The following is a 17686-nucleotide window of genomic DNA, read 5'->3' as shown; positions in this document are numbered from 1 at the left end:
AGCCACACAGAGATACAGTATCAGAGCCACACCGATGGAGGAGAGCTAGTGAGAGATTCAGGGAAGCATACTTTAGCTAATTATCCATGACTGTGAGATGAGGGAAGCAGAAATGGTCAACCAGCAAATAACAGAAATACTACTTGTAATTAATTCTGGTCTTTTGCACGAAACCCTCTTCCTCAGAGTTTCTGGAAATGACTACAATTTAACAGACCTGAGTCTCTTTCTCTAATAGGATCAATGATGTAGGAAAATGGACAAAGAGCAAACTAGAAGGCAGCTAATAAATCATTTAAAGTTTTACCTATGCTCGGGGATCCCTGGGTGGCTCAGCGGTTTGGCGCCTGCCTTTGCCCCAGGGCGCGATCCTGGAGACCCGGGATCGAATCCCACGTCGGGCTCCCGGTGCATGGAGCCTGCTTCTCCCTCTGCCTGTGTCTCTGCCTCTCTCTCTCTCTCTCTCTGTGACTATCATAAATAAATTAAAATAAAAAATAAAATTCTTTAAAAAAAAAAAGAAAGTTTAAAAAAAATAAATAAAATAAAATAAAATAAAAAAATAAAAAAAAAATAAAGTTTTACCTACGTATGAAAAACTGTTTTCCTAAAATCTTCCTGTAATATTAAGTATGTCCAATGGTTTTTGGAAATTGGCCGGTACAGAACAGAGTAGAAAAAAAGTAAATAATAACAGTAAACTAAAGTTCATGGTGAATTTGGATAGTGTTCTACATTTGTCAACAAACTTTTATAATTACTTCATTCAAAGCTCATAACCATGCCTTTTAATAGATAAGTCACTAAATGAGAAAATTCTTACAAATAAAGAAATCTGGACATAGAATTTTACAATATTGGTTTATTGGGGTTATATTACCAATTGGGCAAGGAGTCAGAATTCAAACTAAAAACCTTGCTGTGCATTGTCTGAATCTTTTTCTAAGATAATTCAGAGAATCTATCTGTACTGGGTTCAACAGAGTACTTCCCAAATTCATGTCTACTCAGAACATCTGAATGTGACTTTATTTAATCATAGAGTTTTTGCAGAATTAATTAGTTAAGAATTGGAGTGCCTGGCTGACTCAGTCAGTAGAGCATGTTATGCTTGAACTCAGGGTCATGAGTTGAAGCCCTACGCTGGGTGTAGACCTTATTTAAAAAGAAAGAAAAATTGAAATAAGACGATATTAGACTAGGAAGGTTCAAAGTCTAATGAGACTGTCCTCAGACGAGGCATAAAAGTGTGCCCAGGAGCACAGGAAGGAAGGCCATGTGAAAGTGGAGACAGAGATGGGAGGCTTTGTCCACAAACCAACACACATCAAGGATTCGCTACAACCACCAGAAGCAAGGAGGGAAGGGTGGGGCAGGTTCTCCCTCAGAGCCCCCAGAAGACCTGACCCTGCCAATGCCTTGATTTCAGACTTCTTGCCCCCCAAAACTGTGAACGAATCCATTTCTGATGCTCTAAGCCACCCTGTTTGGGGTATTTTGTTACAGCACCCTGGGAAGCTAGAGCACCCTCACTTATAGAAAAGGATGTTTAGTTACTAACGAAAACCATTTTCTTCATGAAGCCAAATGGCCGTTGGTTCCAGTGTCTCTTGATCTATGTAATAATGTGAATTGTTCTGTGCTGAATCTGGAATCTTTGAGATATCAGAATCATTGACAGTGTTTAGATTAGCTCCCTCTTAACATTCGCAACTGCAAACAGAATAGCTAATGTTATGTATTGCTGGTTCTCTTTCTAAATTTCTCTCCTGACCTTGATTTTTCTTAATGGTTGTATTTAAATGCTCTTCCTTTTTCAAAATAATTGAGTTGCAAACTCATAGAGGGCAAAAATCAGGTTTATGCACGTTTTGCAGATTACCTGTTGGACCGAACCACTGGAATACCACTCACCGCCTTTTTATCGAACCAAACCCCTGGAGAAAGTTCCAGTGTTCCACCTGTCTCTAACCTTCTGAACCCGACAGACCACCTCCAGGAACAGAAACTCTCCCCAAGGCTGAGAAAGAGAAGCTAACAGTACCTTCTCTGAAGATTTCCAGGATCTCAAGGCAGAACAACTGCCCCCCAGACCTCACAAGCCCGAGTCCTCCATCTGTCCTTCTTAGACTGAGTCTGTCCTTCGTCGTGTGGGTCATGGAGCCGATGTACTACATCGGGTGGATTATCCTGGCGACCCGCCCCTCTTTTCACCCGCCTTCTCCAACCATGCCCATCCCTTCCCTTTCATTTACAATCCTATCAAGATGACCTTTTCCTAAACCCACGTTAGCAAATATCTAGGACCTAATTCTTCAGGGAAAAACAGTTAAGAATAACTTACAGCCCCAAATTTAACATCTAGAATCGGTCCTTTCTTCCAGCACTTAAACACAACACCGCTTCTTTCTTGGCTACTTTATGGTCCTTGGGGCCCAGAGACCCCAGCCAGCACACAGGAGAACAGGTCCACCTGCCCCAGGGGCCACCTGCAGGAAGCCAACCGGCCACCCCCGGGCCTCGGCAGCCAGGCCAGGAAGCCAAACAGCAGCGCCTCTGGCAAATGTCCCCACGCTCCTGGGACTTGATTAATAACTGACAGTCTTCCTCATGTTGGCCCTCACTTCCACCTTTGCACCCACACGACAGAGCCGTAGCCAACGCACCAGCAGAAAGCAGCCCTCCCCAGCCACACAGGGGGCTCCTCGGGGCAGCCCCCACCACAGCTTCCCCGAGCCCACAGCCTCCAGCCAGGGCCGCTGGCATCGTGGGCTGTTTGCACCATGAAGCTTTTCTTCTCTGTCTGCCTTGGAGAATCTGCCAAATGTGCGAGGCGGTAGCGGACTCCCTGGAGGAGTAACTCTGAGTAAGTAGCTCCGGCCTGTGCTCGTCCAGGTGGCGGCACTGACTTCCACAGGGGAGCCAGAGGCAACGCTCCCGCCTGATTGGCACTTGCAGAGATTGCGATGGGACTGTTCCCTACGCAGGACCACAAATCCTGCTCTTCCTCGTTTCGGGGGCTGATTCTTTTCAGTAACGTGGGCCTATATAATAATTCGTCCCCTGTCTCAGCATATATGCTGTGCTCCTTGTCCAACTCTACAAATACTGGCATAGGGCAACTTGACTCCTAGCTTGTGCTATGTAATACATGGGATTCATTTTATTAGATTATCTCTTAATTCTTGCCTGCATTTTTATTTCTACTAATTTCATTTACTTTGCTACTTAATTTTATTTCTACTAATTTAATTCTATTAATCTATGTGGATTCCAACCTATCAGAAATGCCAATATGCTACGAATTGAAATATAATCATGTAAGGATTAGATCCTTATTTTCCATGTGCGTCATGTTCACGTGGAAAACTCAGAAGTGATTTCCCAACAAAATTAGTCAATTACTCAGGAGGCTGCTGCATTGCAAAGAGAAACAGCTGGTCACTCAGCCACACAGGACATCGCTGGACGGCGTACAGCGACTCCCTACCTCAGACCAAGGCATCAGAGGACAAAGGCTGAGTGAGTGTCTCCAGCTCCTTCCATGTCCCATCTTTCACTGGTCAAAATTTTCCCTACTGGGAGTTAACGTATCCAGCTCTTGTCATCTGAGCATTTCAGACGTTTACTGGTAAAGCCATAAGGCACACTCTGCTGTACCATATGGCACCACTTCCTTCTTGCCCAGACGTAGTGGGAGCAAACAGAGCCTTGGTGGATCCATCAAGTCAGAACTGCTTGCTGTACCTTCTGGGTCTCTCATCCAGTGGTGACATAGGAGTCCTTCCAGATGCCAGCACTCACCTTGGGGGCCGGGCAGGGAGATAAGAGAGCCCATGCTACTAGTGGGTGATGTCTCAGAGGTCACAGTTTGGAGGTGGCAGCCAAAGCAGAGACTCACTCCATAAACAAGTAGTCAAAGCTCAAGACACAATGAGGCCAAGAAACATTTGATCCTTAGACATTTAACATGAGGAGATACTGACAATCGAAGTGTCAGCACAGTAAAACATCCTGAAAAAATCATTCTATACAACTAGAAATAGAAAGCTGTAGTATCCCAGGATTTATGTTACTGGAATATATAGCCACCTGTCCTCCCAACAGAGTGAGCAGAATAAAATCAAAATATTTAATAATGGCAACGTCCAAACAATTTGTCCTCAGCTGGTGTCGGTACAGAGAAGTAACAGTGAAAATTGAGTCGATCTACCCACTCAGATTAAGGACTGAGGTTAGGCTGGCCAGGCCTAAGATAAAACATAGAACATAAGACATTTCCAAAGCTTGAAAGTAGTTATTTTGGGGGAAAAATTCGCTATCACCTTTGACATATAAACATATTCCTACACACACAACAATGAAAGAGCATCCATTCAAGGAAAAGTCATGCTAAATGAGCTGCCACAATTTTTACCTGTTTAACTGAATAATACTATTGATATTTTAATTAATATGCATGTGTTACAAGAACTTAGAGAACCTCAATTGGAAAAGGATTACCAAGTGAGTCTGCAGGTCAGTCTCTGAGTTTCATGAATGAATTAGGTCATGGAACCCATGTGCTCTTGTAAGATTCTGATCATCAAAAATCGTCTTGAAGCATATTAATAGGAGGACATTAACGCTGATACCTGTGGGATATGCAAATATTTGGCGATCAGATTACTTTCCCTCTGTAGGTCTCCAATTCCCGTGGCTTGTAGCACAGCAATGAGCTCCTTTGTGTTCAACGTGGTTTCAGATACAGGAAGGCCTTGCTGTCACCTCTGTTCCCTCTGTCCCAGTCCCGTCCTCCTCCCCGACCCCCAGGGAGGCTCTTCCCACGCTTCGTGGTTTACCTTCCCCAGACTACATCGGGCACTTCGCCCTTAACCCGCCAGAGGAGACCGCTCACCAGGCAGAGCAGTCTGGCGCCTCCACATGCCTGAGCTGAGCTGGACGCCTGCGCTAAGGACAGTGACTGGAGCTGCCACAGGATGTAACAAATCACAAAGCGCTTGGAGGCAGGTGTGGTTTAAAGTGCTAAGCCCCATGATGCCGGGAAGGTAAGGGACCTCTCTGAGGAGTGAGGCTTCCTGGCTCAAACCGGGAGTTCCCCGCCTGCATCAGAATACAGAGCCAAGACCCCTAACAAGACCCCAAACAGGGGGAGCCTGAGCAAGGCGGCAGCCGATTTCCCCGCTGCCTCTGCAAGGATCCTAAGGTGGCACCTGGTGTGGCAGCTCTAAGGGCCAAGGACTCAGGCTCCTCCTTTCTTACTGTTCTCCCCTGGGCCCCTGGTCTGCAGGAGGGAGGTGGCCCCGAGTCAGCTGACAGGAGGGACTCCTAGCAGGGAACACACCCCTCTGTGTGGAGGGCGCAGGCAGGGCTGTGCTAGGGGGCCCAGGGCCAGCTGTCACATGAGTTGCTAAACACAGCTTTTATTACAAATTCAATTACAGAAACCCACAGTTTATATTAAAAACGAGGGCGCCCTTCCTAATGGTGTATTTTACTGTTGTCTATGCTCTTACAGTTGGTTATTTACTCCCAATGTTCACGCCCACGTTTCTCCCAGGATATGCTCCTGCGTGTTTCTTGGACAGCGGAGAAACTTCAGTTGGTGGCATGAGATCAATCACGGTGGCTGTATTTACACCGCAGACAGTGGCAATTCAGCTTCCATGTATTGTTTTGTTGATTCTCTAGACCAGCAGCTGGCCAACAGGTTCACACCTGTCTTTCTGTCCTCAATCTAAGCCCTTGTTACGTTTCAAAATATGAAAGGAAGAGAGAAAATAGGGGACCGGGACTGCCTGGATGTGGCTGCAAACCTGACCTACAGGCCAGCAGGCCCTTTCGGAACCTGCTCCCGAGCTGGCGGAAAGTAGTCACGAGCCAAGGAGCCTGAAAAGCCGTCCCTGCTGGCTGACAGCTGGGGACCCCGGGCTCACGGAGGCCGCACCTTCCTGGTCACCTGGGCCCTGGAGCCTCAAAGCCAGCAAGGGCGAGACCCCGCGGGTCAGATCCCTCCCGGGCTTTGCGTCCGTGCCAGCGAGCGCCCAGCCCCGTGGAGGCCCAGGGAGGCCCAGGGAGGCCCGGAGAGGCCCGGCCCGCGGCCACCTGCCCTGGGGTCAGCTGCGCCCGAGGCCCTGATGAGAGCGGCCTGACCCACCCCCAGGGCTCCGCGGTCCGGCCCACCCCCTCGTGTTTCCTTCCCGGGAACGTGCCGGCGGGGGGGGGGGGGGGCCGGGTACGCTGCACCTGCTGCACCTGCTGCCCCGGGGCGAAGGCGTCACCGCCCCCCCCTCCCCGCACACCCCTGCCCGCCCGGTGGGAGCCGGGGGCCAGGCCTCCCCCTGCTGGGTGTGGTCCTTGTTCCCAGCCCCTCGGGCAAGTCCCCCCCTCGCTCGCCCACCTGCGACCCCCCCCCCCGCTCTCCCTCTTTGCTCCTGTGTCTCCCGGACCCCGAAGCCCGAGTCAGCCCCGGGGGAGGCCCCCCCCACACACACACACCGTCTCTCGGCGGAGGCCCCAAGAGCGCGGCTGCAACCCTCCAGCGCCCCCCCCCCCCCCGGGCGGCGGTGCCCGCGGTGCCGGCCGAGCTGGCCTCGTCTGCAGGGTCCCGTGGAGCAGCTGAGCTGAGCCTTGCAGGGGGCCGTGTCTACGCGCCCCGGGCGCCGCGGTCGGCCGCCTGCGTGGACGGCCCGGAGCCTCCGCGTCTGATTCGGGTTTCTCTGGAAGCGGAGCTGGCGGGTCCGGAGGACGGTCCACGAGGGCCCACCTGGGCCAGCACGAGGGCGGGAGCGGCCAGGTGTGCCGGGGAGACGCCCCACCTGCCGCTCGCTCGCCCGCCTGCCTCCACGCCCCGAGCCTTTCCCCCAGGACGAGGACCTGCCCCGCGGGGACAAGGCCACGGGCCGCAGGGACCGCGCCGGAGCCCCTGTCCCCAGCCGGGCCGCGGGGGCCGTGGCGGTGTCCGCTCGGGCAGCAGGAGCGCGGCCAGGGCTCGGCCGACCAGCTCCCGCTCGGGCGGGCACAGCCACCGCGCTCCGGCTCCAGGCCCCGCCCGGCCCCGCGCTGGGATGCTGGCGCCGTGGATTTTGCACAAATGACCTCTTAAGGATTGTTAGTGTCTCAGGTGGTCTTGGATAGTTCTGGGTCGGAGGCGGTGGCACAGGAGGCCCCCGACCTCCCCAGGAGCCAGAGCAACGGCCACGGCGCCCGCTGGTCCCCAGGGGCCCTCTCGGTCCAGGGTCCTGGCGCCAGGGCCGGGCCTGAGGACGCTGCGGGATCTACGAGCGCTTCTTCGCAGGGATCAGAACCGGAACCGACCGGGCTAGAGCGGGTCTGACTCAAGCTGGAGGGGAGCCCGCCAGCGGCCTCGGTGAATGAAATTTTAAGGGAGAACAAGCAGGTGAAACATCAAAGATAATCCTGAATTAGGGTGGCCTCAGTGGAGAACTTTTAACCTAGATAAGCTTATCCATTTATATATTTTTTTTTAATTTTTATTTATTTATGATAGTCACAGAGAGATAGAGAGAGGCAGAGACACAGGCAGAGGGAAAAGCAGGCTCCATGCACCGGGAGCCTGATGTGGGATTCGATCCCGGGTCTCCAGGATCGCGCCCTGGGCCAAAGGCAGGCGCCAAACCGCTGCGCCACCCAGAGATTCCAAGCTTATCCATTTAGAAGCTGCCCTAGAGCAAAAGGGGTCTCAGGCAAGCACTCACCATAAAGGGAAGGGGGAAAATAATCCTGCCTCCTCTACAGTTTCTGGTGACCAGGATAAGACCCCTGGAACACCCCCATTTATTCCAGAGCCTGCAGATGGGATCCTGGAAAAACTGGCAGAAGCCTATGAAAGTTCATACAAAACATAGAACCAACGAATGACTGAAATGGTCATTGGCAAAAGCTTATTGTGCACCCACGAAAAAGTCTGTAAACCAAAAACACTCAAAATTGGGACACCTGGGTGCTACCTTTGTTTGGCTCATGGTGTGATCTCAGAGTCCCAGCATGGAGTCCTGCAATTGGGCTCCCTGCAGGGAGCCTGCTTCTTCCTCTGCCTGTGTCTCTGAGTCTCTCATGAACAAATAAATAACATCTTTTTAGAAAACACTCGAAATAAAACATGGAATGAGGTTCACCGGTATATTGTTATAAAGAAGATTAGGCAGGGTACAGTCAGCAACTGGTCTTCCTGGTGACTGGTGAAAATACCAGAATTTTCTTAAATGCATAAGAATTGGTTAGTGGTTAGCTTGTATCTGTTTTGGAGAACTACTTAAGTTCGGCTCATGATTGTTAGAAGCATACGCAAGAAATGACCCAGGTCAAGTCAGCCTTCCTTGTCTTCAAAATAAGCTAAATTAAGCTTGGCTTATATTATTAAGCTGGTTTTATCTGCTCAGAGAATTTTCAAGTCTGGCTTCCATTTGTGTTTGACTCTAATGCCTGCAAAAGGTGAGAATTCTTACCAAAGTTAGCTTTTCCACATCTGTTACCTGTGGTGCCAGGTTGAGAGAAAGATGTAAAATTTCACATTGTTCTTTCCTTTGCAAATTCAGACTCTCCTGAATTTGATTTTGGCGTGCCCATTGATTGTTCAGTCTTTCTCTCCCAGGAGAGCTATTGCTTTCTTGTCTCCTTTTGTGTCCTGAGAACTCAGCTTGGTAGCTGTCAGGTTGGCAGCCCCAGCAGGTGGCCTGACAGGAATGTGGGCTGCAATCCCTTTGCAGCTGGGGTTCTGTGCAGTGTTGCCAGCTCTCAGGGGGACACTAAGTCTGTCCTTCTTTTGGTTATCCTTGGGAGTGGTTCTGGACCTTGGGAGGGTTGTGTATTTTGCACCTTCTTTGGGGTGTCTCTGGCATTCGAGGAATTGTTCAATACTTCCAGGAATATGTACTGTTTGTCCTAGATGAAACCTGACAAGATATTTGAATAGATTCTTTTTAAAAATAGCTCTCAGGTCAGAAATTGGCCCAGTTGAAAACTCATATTCAGAGCCTGATATGAACTTTTTTTTAAAGGCCTTCTTTCCTAAGCTAAACTGAAACTATATTCCCAAGGGGAAAGAAAAACTTTCTGAAGCCTTTGTGGAAGGATTTACTAAAACTTTCAAAAGACATGCAAGTCTAAAGCTAGAACGCAGGAATCTTGCGAAATTTCCATCTTAGTTGATGTTCGGCTTGTTATAAAGGAACAAGCTGAAGACAATAGGTGGTCATTCAGCCTCCCCATCATTCAGGTTACAACCCAATTCTTTGAGAAATTAAAAACTCTATTTGTCTTACAAATCTAGCCTTTGTAAGATCAGAAATATGGCTCTAGAAATAATTCAAAGCTGACCTATCCTTTTTACCAATCCCAGAACATCCCTTATTCCTCTCCAAAGGCTTGCATATTTTGTAAAAGATCTGGATTTAGGGAATAAAACCCCTTCATGGTGGAACTCAAATTGTCTCTGTGCCTTTTGAGATGTAAGTATTCTACATGGTCTTCTCCAGGAACCAAGGCCATTCTTATTGGAAGGAAAGGGAGAAAGGCTATTTTAAAAACTAGGCCTATGAAAAATATGAACAATCTCTTCCAATAATATTAGTAAAAAGCTTTAGCCATCTGAGCAGATAACCTTAACTTACTGCATCTGCCATAAACACAATACGGGGGGGGGGGGGGGGTGGTGAGTTTTGCATTCTTGTACCCATCCTGTGGCTGAAATTTTTAAATGAAAGCTGTAAGATCTCTGTTTGCATCTGTCTGTATGTTTATGTATGTCGATTATAAATGTGTGATTTTCTTCCTACCTCCAGATGGTATTGCCAAAATTAATTTGTAAAGAGCTCTATTTAATTAGCTTAAAGACAATCAAGTGTTTGCATAACTCAAGTATACTCTCAGAAATACAGAAACTAACTCAAATGTTCTACAAGTTCACCTGATCTAGGCTAATCTTAGGTAAATAAAAGCTAGTTTATGTTTGTTGGTTTAATTAAAACAGGCATGTCTTTAGAGTTATCAGCATTAAACATAATACTTAATTCTACTTAGGTTTACTAAAAGTCAAATAAACTTATGTTATTTCTGTTACAGAATTTGTAAGCAATAATGATAACTTAAGTTGATGGTTCACCGTTTGATGTATCATGAAATCTTCATGACTGATGTAAACATAATTATTAAGAATGAGTGAGTTATAGATGGAAGTAAAGTAAAAGTTTATAAATGAACTTTTCAACAGTAATTATGCTTTATAGCGTGTCTACTTAAAAATACTTTCCAAAATGTTTCTGATTACTTGAAATAAGTAAAATGATGGATGTTCTCTTAATATATAGACTATTTCAAAATAAGATAAAATACCGAAGCATGAATCAGTGAACAGAAGTATATCCTAAAGATATTTGGATCTATTAGTAAACACGTTTGTGCCACATTGAAAAATTTACAGTAAGAAAGAACATACTTCAAGAAATTAGGAAATGTATTAAAAATTTGCCAATCCACAGAATAGCAGTGTGATAGTCCACAATTGCTTGCTTCTTGATTCTCACTGGGAATTAAGGATTCTAAAGGTTAATAATTCTGATATATGTAATTAAAGCTACACTGAAATAAAAATGAAAGAAAACAACTGTGTTTGAAAAATAAGTAAGGAAAGTAAAATGACTGATTGTTACAGAATGAGAAAACAAACCCAGGACAAAATCTGAATGAATTTGAAAGGTCATGGAAGATTCATGGAAAGGGAATCTTGGAAAAAGAATTTTACGTGTGACCAAGTGGTCTAAGGTTAAAACAGATTTATTTAAGCTTTTAAAAGAATGAGTTTTAATATTAATAGTATACTGGTATTGTGGTGGTGGTTGTTTCACCTTTTGAGTAATATGCCCAGAAAGCAAAGATTTTGCGGCTTACCAAATAATTTACTGTGCTTCCTACTTCTTTATTGGGTCTTTAATAACTTAAGAAAACCCAGTCTTCTCAATACTAAAGGAGCTAATTTTTGTTTACAAATATGTAACCCTCTGTATTTGCCTTTTAAATCTTCCATTGTCACTTTGGTTACATAGATAATTAGATATTATTTCATAATGACCTGTGATCCTATTGAATCAAATGTTCAAAGTTTTTGGTCTTTTCCCAAAATCAAATTCTAAATGGAGTCACTTTAACCTCTAACTTTGAAATTTCTCAGGGGATCCCTGGACAGTTTAAAAGGATTTGTCTCTAGCTTTGTAAAAGAGAGATGTTAACTAACTAGGTAAATACCCTACAGTCTTAAGACTTTCAATAAGTAACTGCCACATCCTCTATATAATGAGTATTGTTCTGGCAACCAGTGTTTATTTAACTGTATTGTTTTGCTGTTTTCAGTGTCCCTGAGAGCTGCTTCTCAGATTCCTTTGATTCCAAGATTGTGAATCTGATCTGTATTCTGCCAATGAGATTCTCTCCCATGAGACTTTGAAAATGCAAGGATGGCAGATACCATATTATTCTCCCTTCAGATCCGGTGAACAAAGGCTTGCTGTGGCAGATATGAGGTTTTGCACCCCTCAAGGTCTTAACCCTGGTTCATTCACTTCAGTGACCATTAACACTGGTTTCCTAGAGCTTCCTTATCGGGGCAGTACCCGGACCTTCCTGACTCTCTGGACCAGAATTGTAGTGATAAGTCTGAAAATAAGCTTCAGGCTCTGATGCCTTCTGCAACCTTTCCAACATTTTTTAACACTAAATTCCCCATATAAGTCACTTTGTGCTGCAAATATCTGAAGCAGTATATGTATTATTGAATAATGTACTCTTATAATCTCATGACTCAAATAATAAACAACAGGACATCCATGTTTCAACTCCCAAACTACATTTTTATTTGGAAAAGTGAAACTCTCCAAATAAGCTAAGTTATTTCATACAAGATCTTACCAGAGTTTGATACAACCTTAAAGGGAGGACAACTACAGAAACCTACTATATTGAAGATTGGAATTTTCATATTATACTGGAACATACTGACTACTGTAGCATATTGACTAATAGCCTATACTATCATGAATATACCTTTACAAACCTTTAGCATGTAAAATTGAATTATATCCTTTGTAAAATAGGGTTAATTATATCTATGTGGTGAATTTGTTTAAGTTCTGCATGTGATCATCAAACCTTGGGAAATCAGGAAAGAGTACGAATTCTAACCTACAATTTTATAATACAAACACTAGCACAAGAAAGCAACAGTAATTACCTTGTACTGGTCATTAATTGTAGACTGTAAAAATAATTATTTTGGGATATTATCAAATTTAATCTCATTAAATCAGATAAAGCAGTTCAGTCTGTAGGAAATGGGTCCCTGTTTCTAATGATCCATTTGGAAATAAATGCATAAATCCTGGTTTCTGTCAGAGCAAGGTTAAGGGACAGAAATTGAAGCAGGTGCTGGTTCTGCGAATAGGAAAACGATGACACTGTAAAGTGAGTGAGGCCAGACCATATGCCAGAACTGCTATGAATCACATTCTGTTTGTGGACAAGAAATTCTGAATTTGATTAAACTGTCTACCGTGTTCTCCCTTTCAACCAAATCTAATCAGCTTAGACACCAAGAAGCAGCCAAATCATAGTGCAAGAGAAATCATCACCATAGTCTTAGCCAGCCTGAGTTAGGGCAAGTAGACCATGGAGGATTACCACCATGAGAAGTAGGGTGGGAAATTGAGGAGGTAGTGCCAAACTAGCTTGTGTTTTAAAAAAATTTAAATAATGAAAGGGCCTCTCACAACAGACTTATTGAATCAGAATCTGTCTTTTTACAAGATCCCAGGTGATTCCTCTGCAAATTAAATTTTGAGAAGCATGGATCTATGATTCATTGGCAATTACCAGTTGTACTCTCAGAAGAACAAGGTAGAGAGAATAATACTCTTGGCTTTGTAATGGAGAAATATATTTCTAGTCACAAAAGAGAATACTCTGAAAATTACAGATCTATGCCAAAGGTGTAGGAAGCAAACCAAATTTTTTGAATCATATCAAACCTTAGACTGAGGATCATGCTCCGTGGAAAAGTCATGTCAAGATTATCAGTCCCACATCTTCAGCTAGATAGCCTTGAAATGTGTCCTATGATGGAGGAACAGCATGATTATGCTATGAGCCAATTCAGATACAGTTTAATTAAATAATACGCAAGGTCATGAAGCATGACCAGCAGATGATTTAGAACAGAATTAGCTACTCCTTTTACTGTGGCCATCCTTGGTTGTCATCTAACACTGTGGCATATAAACTGTAAGGAAGGTTCTGGCATTGCAGATTTATCCCTGCAGCCAGGGGAATTGAATTCTCTCTCTCTGAAGCCATAGAAACCCATCTCATCTTTCTATTTTTAATCCTTTGCTGATTCTAGAGGCTTTCTACCAAGTAATTTGATGCCAAACAGTTGTTCTCCTTGCAGCTGCCAAACAGACTGGCGTTTGCAGCCTCGGGTTGTGTCCCATGTTGGCTCCCTCCCAAATGTCATTCCCTACAAGGCTTTTCTTTCAACTGATGCATTAGGGTCTTTGAATGACAACATGAAATTAAATGGAAAATGACATTCATGAGAAAAGATGCTCCTTTCCAAAAACTGAGACTCTCCACCCATCTGTCATTGCTTCCTTCTCTGTCTCATGGTTTTCCACAAATCCCAAGCAGCTTGATACAAATGTGATCATTAGAGGATTTTCATACATTAATGCAAATTATGCACTGGCAGCACTTAGGATATTCTGCTTAGACTAGTTGATGCCCTTCCATAGAAAAGTGTGCATGTCAGAACCAAACCACTTTCCTTTGAATCATCTCACCACTAAAATTATCATAAAACATTTCCAATAAAATTATCAAAAAGCATGGTCCTTTAATTAATTTTGATGACTTGCCAAATATAAAATTAATTCAAAACGTTATTACTTAGAGCAAAAAAATGTGTCATTCCCGAAAAAGAGAGAGATAAGAATAGATGATAAATAGATGATATATAAATAGATAGATAGATAGATAGATAGATAGACAGATAGATAGATTTGGATAAACAGATGCAATAGATCTTGAGCTCCTAATAGAGGGCCAAGAAATCTCAACAGTACTAGTTATAATACAGAAAGAGGAGAAATCCTGTTTTCAAGGAAATTAAAATTTGTTTTAAGAATAAATATTTGAGTCCCATAAAAAATAAGTTTATATACACAGGGGAAATATGCAGCAGAAATTAAGAGATAAGGATCAGCATAGGTATGAATTGATAAGACTAAAAGATAAAGGAAGAATATTTGCTTAGCAGTGAGGAGAAGAGAGCCAAATATTTAAAGCAAACCACACAAAAGAAACCAAGGTGGTGAAGCAGAAAATAACATCAGTAGTTTTAGTCATTCTTTAATTCAGGCAATAATCAATCATTGATACCCTTTTCCCCCCAAAAAAAAAGACCGAGACAGATCCAGGTCATTCCCTCCCTACCCCGTAACCACTTACATTATTTCTGCTGGGAGAAATAAACTCATGTACTGATGAATGGAGAGAACATGCAATTCCACTGGCTACACTTTCAGGCTATTTTAAGTAGGAAGCCATAGATAAAATGTTGGCAAGTTGGTTTAAAGCTAGATCCAACAAACACTTTAAAAGTTAGGATGATTATTCATTTTGTCATTGAATTTTTCCTTTTACCAAGTTATTATATACCTTAAATATACATTAAATTTATAGTTTCAACAGTGGACTCAAAAATACATTAAAAATGTGGTCTGTGAAGCTAAATATTTTCAAAACTATGTTCATTTATAATTTTTTTAAAGATTTCATTTATTTATGAGAGACGGAGAGAGAGAGAGAGGCAAAGACACAAGCAGAGGGAGAAGCAGGCTCCATACAGGGAGCCCGACATGGGACTCGATCCCAGGTCCCCAGGATCACACCCTGGGCCAAAGGCCGCACTAAATCACTGAGCCACTGGGGCTGCCCTATTTTCATTTAAATGGACAAAGCAAACACTTTTTGAGAGAGAGAGAGAGAGAGAGAGAACATGTAAACAAGGAAACAAGGGCAGGGGTGTGGAGAAGGTAGAAGGAGAGGGAGAGTCTTAAGCAGTTCCATGGCCAGCATGGAGCCCAATGCAGAGCTCAGTCTCATGACCCTGAGATCACGACCTGAGACAAAATCAGTATCAGAAGCCTAACCCATTGAGCCAGTCAGGCACCCCAGCAAACACTATTTATAAAAGAGGATGATAAGGCAAAGCAGTGTGGTAGGCTGAGAATGCCCCATCCCTAAAGATGCCTATGCCATAATCCCTAGAAAGTGAATTTTACCTTACATGATACAGGAAATTTGCAGATATGATTAAATTAAGGCTCTAACAGAGGGAGATTATCCTAGATATTATCTGATATAGCTCAGTATATTCACAAGGGACCTTAAAGATGGAATAAGAAGGATAAGAATCAAAGAAGGTAGCAAGATAATGGAATCAGAGGTCAGAAAAAGAGAGATACTGAAAGATACTGTGCAGTTGGCTTTGAAGATGGAAGGGAACAGGAGCCATGTAATGCAGAAAACTTCCATAAGTTGAAAAGGCAAGGAAACAGCTTCTTTCCTAGACCCTCCAGAAGGAATGCATCGCGCTGACACCTTGGTTTTAGGACTTCTGACCTCCGAAATGATGAGATAGTGAATTTGTGTTGTGTCAGACGCTAAATTTGTTATGTTATACCGAGGTACGAAAACTAATGCAGGCATATAAAAAGCTGTTCAACATCATTCATTGACATTAAAATAAAAATCACAATAAGAAAATAATATGCACATACTGAACTTACTTAAAATGACGTAACCACTAATACTGGAAACCATGAAGTACCGGGAAGGCTGTGGAGTAACAGGAATGTCATATTGTTGGCAAGATCCCTGAGGTACATTGTTACCCTGATGGCTTCCGTTTATTCTCAGCGTGGCCATGTGACTTCCCTGGCCAATGGGACATCAGCAAATGTAAAATAAACACTGGCTTAATAATGCTGGGGTGCAGGGGCCCCTTTGGAATGAGGCTGTCTACTTTGTGACGAAGACCAGTTTAGTATCTTGAAGGAAGGAAGACAGCTTGGAGACAGAGGAACAGAGAATGCAGCTCAGTCTAGCTAAGCCCCTCCCTATCAACCCTCCAGGTGTATGTGCAAAACTGCCAGAAGAACCCACAGCTTGCCCAGAGAATTGTGAGAAATACTACACTGTTGTTGCTCTGAGCCACTAAGCCCAAAAGACTAGTTTGTGCTTCAGATCCCATAAAGTTACAGTAAGAGAAACATCAATAACATCTGGAAGCTAGAGTGCAGAGAAGCATTAGAAACAGAAGATAAAAAAAAGAAAGAAAGAAAGAAAGAAAGAAAGAAAGAAAGAAAGAAAGAAAGATCAGTTAGAGGCACCACATTTCCTCATAACCCATGAATCTGGCTGACTCGTTACCTTCTTTGCACTCTGGAGAGGCACTAGGGCTCCAGCATACAAGTAATGTACAGAAAACACAGGGATTAGATGAAAGTCTCCGTGGAAGAGTAAATTTCCATGCATTGGCCAAATTTAGGTAATCAGTCTTAGAATTTCCAGCAACAATAGGAGACACACCAAGCCGAGGTGCAGACAGGTGGAGGTTCTTTGTGCAATAGTTCTAATGGATCACCATATAATGAGAGCCACTAGAGGGTTGTCTAAGCTACTCCTACTCTTGAGCTTCTGAAAGTTTTTCAGTAACTTTCTCATAAATATGAGTAGAGAAGCAAGACCAGCAGGCATTGAGGTAAAGCTTCTACCGTAACAGACACAAAACCAAAATAAGGGAATGAAGAGAAATTGGTGCTCTGAGCAGGTTTTTTTAAATGCTAGCACTGATATCTTTAATACCTTGAAAGGATATTTTATTGATGAAACAAGAATAGGAGACTAGAGAAAAAGAAAATTCAGAGCATTCCAAAGAGCCCTTGGAAATTGCAATATGATAACTGTGATGAAAAACTGAAAAGAAAATTTGGAAGACAAATTTAAGGAACTCTCCATGAAGACAGGAAAGCAAAAGCAATGACAATACCATCAAAGGAAGGGAAATTGTAGAGAAAAGATAAGAAAACTAAAATATCTATCCAAGGAGTCCAAATTCAAACAATAGGATTTCCAGAAGGATAAAATGAAAAAAATCAAGTGAAAGAATTTTTTTTAATTCAACAAATTTCCCCAGAACTGACATGAATTTCCATATTGACCTGACTTACCAAAATCTGGCACAATAAACAACAAAAGGCAGGTTTTTCAAATGTTTTTGAAATTTTTCAAAAAATGAACATTTCAAAAGTGTCCACAGGGCCAGGACTTCAATCTTCAAAGAGATTAAAAATCAAGATGTTATCAGGCTTCTCAAAAGAAGCACCCAAAAAATGGAAAAAATTGCTTGACGGTTCTAAGAATATTATTTTCAATATGGGATTTCATACTGAAATTCATACTTAAATATGAGATTTCACACTGATACTGTTTTTAATATATGTAACTTAAAATGTTGATTTTAGCTTTTGCTGGAGTATCACTTGAGAGTATCAGAGACAACTACTACTTACTGTGTTGCCAGTGAACAGGCTATATAAAACCTGCCCTATGTCTG

General features: G+C 43.4%; 1 protein-coding gene across 1 annotated transcript in view; it reads right to left on the bottom strand.

Moving 5' to 3' along the window:
* Nucleotides 1-6586: 6586 nt before the first annotated feature.
* Nucleotides 6587-17686, bottom strand: part of LOC121500959 (cuticle collagen 34-like) — a 164138-nt gene continuing 153038 nt past the window's right edge. Inside the window, exons 3-4 of the mRNA XM_041773047.1 lie at nucleotides 6884-7268; nucleotides 6587-6849 (exon numbers count right to left, since the gene is read on the bottom strand). Of these exons, the coding sequence (XP_041628981.1) occupies nucleotides 6647-6849; nucleotides 6884-7268 (588 nt within the window). The 3' untranslated portion in view covers nucleotides 6587-6646. The remainder of the gene's footprint in view (nucleotides 6850-6883; nucleotides 7269-17686) is intronic.

Source organism: Vulpes lagopus, chromosome 10 (genome assembly GCF_018345385.1).
Source record: "Vulpes lagopus strain Blue_001 chromosome 10, ASM1834538v1, whole genome shotgun sequence".
NCBI lineage: Eukaryota > Metazoa > Chordata > Mammalia > Carnivora > Canidae > Vulpes > Vulpes lagopus.
Note: the sequence above shows the minus strand (reverse complement) of the source record. Positions and strands in the feature narration are given on the sequence as shown.